General features: G+C 62.6%; 1 protein-coding gene across 5 annotated transcripts in view; it reads right to left on the bottom strand.

The window, feature by feature from the left end:
• Positions 1-265: 265 nt before the first annotated feature.
• LOC143667670 (phospholipid-transporting ATPase ABCA3) overlaps positions 266-8605 on the bottom strand; it is a 42210-nt gene continuing 33870 nt past the window's right edge. For 4 of the 5 annotated variants that reach the window (XM_077142138.1, XM_077142139.1, XM_077142140.1 and 1 more), the window contains 11 exons: positions 8249-8453; positions 7612-7831; positions 7162-7320; positions 5213-5385; positions 4473-4592; positions 4182-4376; positions 2348-2535; positions 1889-2059; positions 1443-1633; positions 1232-1305; positions 266-748 (listed from right to left, as the gene is read on the bottom strand). In XM_077142138.1, the coding sequence (XP_076998253.1) occupies positions 617-748; positions 1232-1305; positions 1443-1633; positions 1889-2059; positions 2348-2535; positions 4182-4376; positions 4473-4592; positions 5213-5385; positions 7162-7320; positions 7612-7831; positions 8249-8453 (1828 nt within the window). In that variant the 3' untranslated portion in view covers positions 266-616. Of the gene's footprint in view, positions 749-1231; positions 1306-1442; positions 1634-1888; positions 2060-2347; positions 2536-4177; positions 4377-4472; positions 4593-5212; positions 5386-7161; positions 7321-7611; positions 7832-8248; positions 8454-8605 lie in introns of those variants that run through there. The other variant, XM_077142142.1, reaches the window with a different exon arrangement.

Here is an 8605-nt window from a genome sequence, read left to right as displayed (position 1 = left end):
CACCATCTCTCACCATGCCAGAAGGTTCCAGAACGTGCTCATGAGATGATGCCCGCCTGAGGTGGGCTCCCCCCACCCCCAGCTACCAGTGTGCAATGATTCCGAGATGCCCTCTTGGGCCACGCTGAGAGCTACAAACCCAGCACCCTAACTACCGCCGACCTTTTCCCGTCACCCATGGCGATTGGCCGCGTGGCAGTTCATGGTTCCCTGGCAACCCTGGCTGAAGTCCACACTCCTTCCAGCTCACCCCCAGGGGGCCTGGCATCTCAGGTAGGAGTGAGATGTCCTGGGAGTGCCCTCACGGGCCCCAGACCTGAGCCCCTGGTCTGCTGCAGCCCCTCCTGTGTCCCTTTCTGCCCTGCGGTGCCCACACAGACCCTGGGCCGCTCTCGGTTTGGGGATGCACGTGCCAGACGGTCAGAGTAGATATCTGCACACTGCTTCCCAGGGTGAGGCCGGTCGGGTGGCCCCTACCGTACTGTGTTAAGCCTTGATTCTCACATCCATCGTAGAAAACGATGACTACAGATAAAGGTGCAGGACAAAACGGACGCAGAGGGCAGGACGCTACCAGCTCCTGCCCCGCCGGCGCCTGGGGGCTGCAGATGGCAACTCATCGCCCCTGGCCATCGGCTGCTGGCTGCAGGTGGGCGAAACTCAGGAAGACCTGCTCTAGCGAGATCTGGCTCACGGAGTAGTCGTCCACCCCGTATGTCTCCTTGGCTCTCTCCAGGGTACCAAACACCTTAGGGGAAGCAGAAAAGCCGTGTTCACAGAGCCAAGGCTCCTTGCCTGGGTAGGGGCTCCTCTGGCAATAGGGAGTGACAAGTCCCCCAAAGATTTTGCCACTGTCCCAACCCAGCCCCAGAGTGCCTGTAGGAAGCCCTGGGGCCCTCCAGCCTGTGGGGTCAGCTGGAGGAGACATGCAGTTGCAAGTGGGAACAGGGTCTGGCTTCCTGAGGGCTCTGTGCCCAGCTCAGTATGTGACCCTGAGCAAACCAGGTTCCCTTGGGGCTGGTTTCCATTTTGGTGCCTGAGTCCACCCAATCTAAATATTTTGGGGATAAAACCCTGAACACAGTAGGTATGCTGGGATGCACGCTGGAGGAGGAACTGAAAGGGATTTCTCCCTGGGAATAGAAGACAATAGCCATGGAAGAGTGGTAGCTGGAATTGAGCTTTCCCAGTCCCAGCCAGGGCCTGGCGTGGTCGTGGGGACCACACTCACCTTTGCCCAGCTGAGGCCGTAGCTGGGCAGGTGGTAGTGGACCATCCCTTGGTGCTCATCTTCCAGGACGCAGCCTGCACAGAGGAGAGACCGTTTCTCTCTAGGGCCAGGCTGGAGGCCGGGGAGGGCGGCCTGGGCACATAGGCCCGTGCGCCTCAGCCTGGGGTTCAGGGATGTGGGATGGAAGGAGGCTGCCAGAGCTGGCACACACCTGGGAAGGTCAGGTTCACGAAGGCCTTGAACTTCTCCAGTGCCTCCTTCTGCCTGTCGTTCCGGACCTTGGCCCGCAGGGAGTAGCCACTGCCAAACTTGCTCTTGAGGTGCTGTGGGCTGCCCAGGCACTTGAACTGGCCCTGCACCATGATGGCCAGACGGGTGCACAGGGCCTCACACTCCTCCATGCTGCCGAGAGAGGACCGAGGATGCTGACGCCTTCGGGGTCACGGCTTGTGCAGAGAGGAAGGTGCTGACACCCTGATCAGGCTGTTCCTGATTCCCCTGCTCAGTGAGGTCCAGTGGCAGGCCCTGGGGGATCCCTTTGCAGACTCTGCCCAGGCTGCTGGCAGGTCTTTAGTCTACTCTGTCCCTGCCTAGCCCACCCCCCAGCCAGCTCCAGTTCCAGCTCTCCCACCTGGCCCAAACAGGCCCAGGCCCTACCTGTGGGAGGTGATGACAATGGCCTTGCCGGACTCACGGGCCCGTGCTACGGCATCCCAGAGCAGGCGCCGGGCCACGGGGTCCATGCCAGTGGACGGCTCGTCCAGGAAGATGACCGCAGGGTCTCCAATCAGGGCAATGCCAGTGCTCAGCTTCCGCTTGTTCCCGCCGCTTGGGGAGCAACAACCTGACAATTAGGGGGGCGCCCCAATCCCAGCCAGATTCCAGGTCCCGGCCTGCAGAGGTGCCTAGCCAGAGGCGCAGGCCCAGAGAAAGCTTCACCCAGGAGGCTGGTCCACGCCTCTCTTGGGGACACCACCATGTGCAGCTAGTGAGGGCTTGGTGGGCTCCCTTCCACACCCTGCCTGGCCCTGTCTGCAGGCAGCCGGGCAGGAAGCCGGGTGCCAAGCGCTCTCTGCTAAGGGGGCAGGGCCAGGCAGGGCCAGCCCAGGGCCTCACCTGTAGGTCCGGACCAGCTTGTTGGCATGTGGCTCCAGCAGCAGGCCCCGCAGCGTGTGCTCCACACAGGCCCCAATGTGGCGCTCGGGGACGCCCCGGAGCCGGGCGTACATCACCAGCATTTCCCGCCCTGTCATGTGGTCCAGCAGGGCATCGAACTGAGGGCAGTAGCCGATCCGCTGCCGCACCTGAGGTTAAAGCAGCCCAGGGGGAGTCAGGTCAGAGGGAGAGCCTCCTCGACCAGGGAATGCGGGAAAGTGAGTCAGGGCAGAGGCCCCGAGCCAGCCTGGATACCACCTGGCCTCTTCAGGGAGACGAGGGTGGTCACTGGGGCAGGGCCGAGTGGCAGGTCAGTGGGTCCAGGGACGGGGGAACAGCTGGCTCAGGGACCCCGGAGGCAGCCACCCAGTCCTCGGAGAGGCGATGGGCAGTGCCATCTCTCGGCCTCGGCACCAAGAGGCCAGACTGGTGGCTGCCCAAGCATGGCTTCCCTATCTGTGCCCAGCGTCATTGTGCACAACTTCCTGCAGAAGCACCAACGTCCGTCTTTGAACACGTGTACTCCCTGCCTAGCGGGAGCTCCTGCTGGCCACCCTCGGGCACACAATGGGGCCCAGCTCAGAGGTGGGCGCGGCCGGGGCTGTGGCCCCTGCCTTCAGCCATGCAGGGGGTGGGGTGAGTGGGATGTTTACCCCCTTTATCCTTCTTGGGGTTTTTAGGCTTCTGGAATCTGTTTTTAAGCAGGTGGGGAAAACTGACCACCACCACCCCCACTCTCCCTCCCGGGCAGGGCTTGTGCCTCTCTCAGGGCCCCTTCTTTGCTCCAGGTCTGCCCCCTGCTGCACTCTGTGCTCTCTGGCCGCCAGATCCTGGCTTGCGTGATCTGTAGCCATGCCGCAGCTGCCCCATCAGATCCACGTGCTGGATCTACAGTTTCTCTTACTTTGCTTTTACTTTTTTGAAGCTTTCTCTGGTTCTTTTAACGTTTTCTAGAGCACTTACATAGTTTTCTCTTTCCTACATATACTTTCAACCTCATTTATTTAAACACAGTTGCTTTTGAGTCTAAATGTTGCAAACCTAAAGCCCGTGGGTTTCTTTCTCTGGCCAGGCCTGGCGTCTGGATATGAGCCACGGCGCACACTGCCCAGCGTAACGCTGCCACGCTCCTAGCCCTGAACTGTGCTCTGCGGGAGTCTCTGAGGCCCGGGAAGAAGCTTCGCCTGCCTTGGAGAGAACCCGTGGGTGCTTTGGTTCCAGGGACACACGGTCCAGGATGCCCTGCTCCACTCCTGAGACCTCCGTGGTCACCCAGGCAAGGCTCTTGTCATGCCCTCTTTCCCCTGCTGTGCTCAGCATCCGGAACCTTCCAAGTTTCCCCAGAAGCTGGCAGGAGAATTTCTCGTCCATTGTTACCCTAAGGGCACAGCCCTTGGGACTCAACCTAACATGGGGAGAGTCCCAGTGCACCCCACAGCAGACAGGCCCCAGCTTTCCTTTTCGTCCCCTTTGCTGGATGAGGTCACTGAGCCCATGCTTCCAGGAATGGAAAGCATCTGCTGGACCGGCGGCTGGGTCGGTGCTAGGCTCACCTGCCAGGGCTCAGCTAGACCTAGAGGACCAGGATTGCCATCTCCATTCCATCCAGCACTGGCCAGGCCAGGCCACGCTCCCAGGGGTCCAGGTGCAGAGACAGGAGGGAGGGTAGCAGAGACTACAGAGCGCTTCTGGCCACCCCCTCCTCTGATAACCCCGGCGAGGCAGAGCTGCCTGCCACCCATGAAGTGTGCTGCGCCCCCCCCGCCGCGGAGCCTGCCTGGCCCAGTGCACCTGCCTTCCCCATGTCCGAGCCAATGCGGTGGCCCCCAATAAGGGCATCCCCGGAGGTGGCAGCCTCCTCCCCAGTCAGCATCTTGAAGGTTGTCGTCTTCCCGGCTCCGCTGAAGCCCAGCAGGCCGAAGCACTCCCCTTTCTGCACTGCAAGGGTGAGTCTGTCCACAGCCAGGAGGGGGGCCTGCTGCTCGTACACCTACGGAGTGCCCGCCCAAAACACCAGAATGAGGACCCCCCGATTTGGGGGGGCAGTCTGCTCCTCCCAGACCCTGGCCCGAGGCTGTAGCCTCACCTTGGACAGCTCCTTGATGACCAGCGGAGCGTGCAAGGCAGGACCGGCCAGGACTCTACTCCTTTCCTGCGCCACGTCCTGGTCTTCGGGAAGCACCGGTGCCCGGCCAGACATGGCGGTCTAGTTGTGGAAGCAGACAGCGCAGGGGTGAGCCCAGCCCGGGGCCTCTTCCGCAGGGCAAGGGCGGAGGGCTGAGGCTGAGGGTCGGGACGGGCAGCAGATGTGGGGGCTCTCGGAGACGCCTGGCTGCGCTGCCTGGCCCTCCCTCAGGAAGAGGCACCAGCTCCCTTCCCCAGGAAACTGCCTCCGTACGGCCCCCATGGCCCCTCGGGCCCTCTAGGATCCACGGCCCCCTAAAACCTCCCCCAGGCCCCCTCAACTCTGTGGGCCTCAAGCCCGGAGGGTACCAGGGACAAGGCCTTGCCCCTCCCTGTCAGTGGCTGGCCATGACGGGACCCTGACTATGATGGACACTGACCGTGATGGACCCTGACTGTGATGGACCCTGACTGTGATGGACCCTGACTGTGATAGATCCTGACCGTGATGGACCCTGACCGTGACGGGACCTGACAGTGGACAAAACCCTGACCATGATGGGATCCTGACTGTGATGGGCAGCTGATGCACACAGAGGTGGGGGTGGTCAAAAGGAACCGCTGGGGGCAGTGGGGGCGGCCCCGTCTCCAGCTTCCTTGTGTTGACCCTGGACTGGGCCCCCAAGCTGCCAGGACACTTACCAGCACCCGCCGCCTCCGGAAGGCACAGAGCGCGGCCCTCAGTCTCCGCAGGAGGTTGGACTCGACAAGAAAGAGCAGGGTGAGGTGCACGAACCCTGAGACGGCCATGGAGGTCGCAAACCTGCCTACGCCTGGGGCTTGCCAGGCGTAGAAATTCTCCTGGTACTCGATGTCTGCGCGGAGCAGAGGGGACGGCGCATCACCCCCACACCCCTTCCTGAAACCTCCCCCCTCCCCAGTTGCCACCCTGCCGAGGTCCTGCACAGCACATCCCCCGCCCAGGGGCTCCCCGGCAGACAGCACAGGGCTGTGCGCCTGTACGACGAGGCACGACCTTCCCGGGCCAGGGCGATGGCTTCTCCCAGGGGTAAGCCCTGCATGTCTGCTGGGGAGACTGAATCCCATTCTCGTTGGATGCCCTCAACCCACCCTCATGTCAGGCTCCGTACTGGCTACAGGAGGTACACAGAGTAGACGCGCTCATCACAGAGGGTTACAGATGGTTAGAGAGGGCTAGAAAGGGTCAGGGAGCTTAGAGAGGGTTAGAAAGAGGTAGAGAGGGTCAGAAGGGGTTATAGAAGTTTAGGGAGAGTCAGGGAGGGACAGCACAGCTTCCACAAAGCAGCAGAGCAGCCAGGACAGGTGCAAAGGCCCCAGAGGTCTCTCAGAACCTGAGGGGTGCCAAGAGCTGCTTGCTGCCCAGGCCTGGGGAAGGCTGCCCCTGGTCGAGAGGGGTGTGGGGTGGATTGAAAAAGGACCCCAAAGAGATGTGTCCCCCTCTTAGCCCAGGAAGCTGTGAGTACGACCTCATTAGGAGACACAGTCTTTGCAGATGTAATTGGTTAGGGATCTCAAGATGAGGGCAGCCTGGATTTAGTGTTGCCCTAAATCCTTTGGCAAGAATCCTTGTAGGAGGAAGAGAAGGGAGCTTTGTGACCCCAGTCACGGGCAGAGGCTGAGACAGAGAGGCTGCATGGAGACGGAGGCAGAGGCGGGAGGGCGCATCCACAGGCCAAGGGCACCGGAGATGGCCGGGCACCACCACAAGCTGGAGAGGCCAGATAGCCCTGTACACTCCGGGATGCCAGACTTCGGCCTTCTCAACTGCAGGTGGGCTCACTGCTGCTGCTTGAAGCTGCCCAGCACCCACAGGACACCGACGCATGGCAGTGGCTGAAAGGGCAGCACGGAGCGGATGGGGTGGGTGGAGGGGACAAGACAGACATGAGCCTGACTGGTCGGGACACGGAGGGCTGACACGGGGCCATGCAGCCAGGAGAGGGGTTTCAGCGTGTGTGTGTGTGCATGTGTGTTTGCACATGTGTGTGCATGTATGCTTGCGTGTGTGCGTTCAGATTCGTTTCTCTAGAACCGTGTGTTCCTCTTGTGTGTGTTCTGGGGGATGGTGTGAGGGATGGACTGGGCAGGGTGAGAGGGCCAAGCAGAGTTGGACATCTGGGGGTGGGCTGGGGGAGGGAAGGGGCGACAATGAGGTGACACTGACTTGGGCAGTCCTGGAGGACAGGGCTGGAATGAGAGGCTGTGGGGGCCATGGGCCCTAGGGCTGGCTGGACAGTTCAGGCTGGGGGGTGGGAGGGGTGCCCTGTCCAGGGCCCAGGGAGCATGCTAAGGCTCTGAGTACCCAGAGGGTGTTGGAGGGAGCAGGGGTGCCAGGAGGTAGTTTTCGGGGGAGAAAGACTTTCGTGGGCGGAGAGGAACAGGTCCCTTCTGATGGGGAGCCCTGGGACCCAGGCGGAGGGAGGAAGCAGTGGCAGGGGTGGAAGGGGGCTCCTCCTCCAGACCCCAAGGGCTCTCGCCGTGAGGGGTGAGCTGAGCATCCACTGGGCACAGGGGCACGGCAGGAGGACCCAGCCCGGGTCAGGGGGCACTGGGTGGCAGCGTTGGGAGAAGGGCGGGGGGGGGAGAGGCCCCCGCCCCGGGACACTCACTGTGCTTCCTGCAGTAGCGGGTGGCCACCTCGGAGGATGTGCAGTACCGCCGGGTCTCATAGTTCTCGTAGAAGCTGCTGACGGCCATGCCCAGGCAGTGGTTGGGCAGTACCAGGAACACCTGGTCCAGGGTTCTGGAGAGTTCCTCCAACTTCACCGCTGCCATGAGGGACAAGACCTGTCGGCTCTGGAGGGCCTGGCCCATGGGCAGCCACACCAGGGAACGGAAGGTCCCCTGGCTGCCGCACAGCTCCCTGCCCAGCTGCCTGGAACATGCAGCAGGGCGACCCCACTGTGGCGGCTACCCAGGTAATGGAGGATCCCAGGTAATGGAGGATCCCAGGTGCAGGGGATCCCTGGTGACGGGGGGTTCTGGGTGACAGGGGGCCCTGGGTGATGGAGGATCCAGGGCACAGGGGTACCAGATGACGGGCGGGCCCGTGTGCCCACCTGGGATGCGCATGACTGTGACCACGAGGAAGGTGGCGATGCCCGAGAGAAGGTTGAAGATGGTCAGCCTGGTGTAGGCGGTGGCGGCGCCCGGGAAGAGGAAGCTGGCGAGGTAGGTGAGGGGCACGATGGCCCAGCCGTACAGCACAAGCAGCAGCAGGGCGTCGGCCTCATGGCCGTCCCGCGTGAAGGCACGCACGTCGAAGGCTCTGAACACCCCCTGCAGCGGAGAGGTGGGCACGGTCAGATGGCTCAGAGCGGCACACGCGCTTGGCACGAGAGCGCCCCACAGCCCCCACCCTGGGGCGGCTTCCAGCCCGGGGCTCTCTGGTCAAACAGCTTCCCCAACCCCCTCTGCAGCAGGCGGCTGTCACGGGCACCTGCCCGCCCTGCCGACTGAAAACAGGACAGTGGCCCGGACGTGGCTTGACATGAGGGTGAGGGATTGGGGCCTGCAAAGGAGATGAGGGCAGTCGTGGGCAGAGCCGCAGGCATTTCAGTCGTCCTCCTGCAGTCAGGGCTGCAGATGCCGGCCCTGAAGGTCTGGCAGCTCTGCTTCTGGACAGGACCCCCAGGCCAGCCCGTGGGTGTGGGGGTACCTGCACCCCCCAGCCCCAACCAGCCCCCCAGCACTCACCAGCAGCAGCAGACTGGGGATGAGGAAGGAGAGGAGGTCCCACAGCAGGGCGGAGAGCCAGAAATTCGCCACGTGGACTCCGCTGACAAACTGGACGTGTTTGGCCTGGGCAGCCCTCTCACTGACTGCCAGGATGGAAAAAGTGCTGGCTAGGAATGCCATGGCGAAGAGCAGGTTGAGGGTGATGTCGAAACCCTTGCGGCCCCTGCGAGGTAGAGGGCAGGTCAGGACTGGCACGCTCATCCGTGTGCGAGCCCCTCCCTGTCTGGTTCTCGCTTCTGCCCGAGGCCAGACTTGTTGTCTCGGGCCAGGACAGCTTGCGGAGCTTCGACCACTGCCCTCTGAGACACAGCTACA

The sequence above is a fragment of the Tamandua tetradactyla genome, chromosome 23 (genome assembly GCF_023851605.1).
Source record: "Tamandua tetradactyla isolate mTamTet1 chromosome 23, mTamTet1.pri, whole genome shotgun sequence".
NCBI lineage: Eukaryota > Metazoa > Chordata > Mammalia > Pilosa > Myrmecophagidae > Tamandua > Tamandua tetradactyla.
This window is presented reverse-complemented; position numbering and strand designations above follow the sequence as displayed.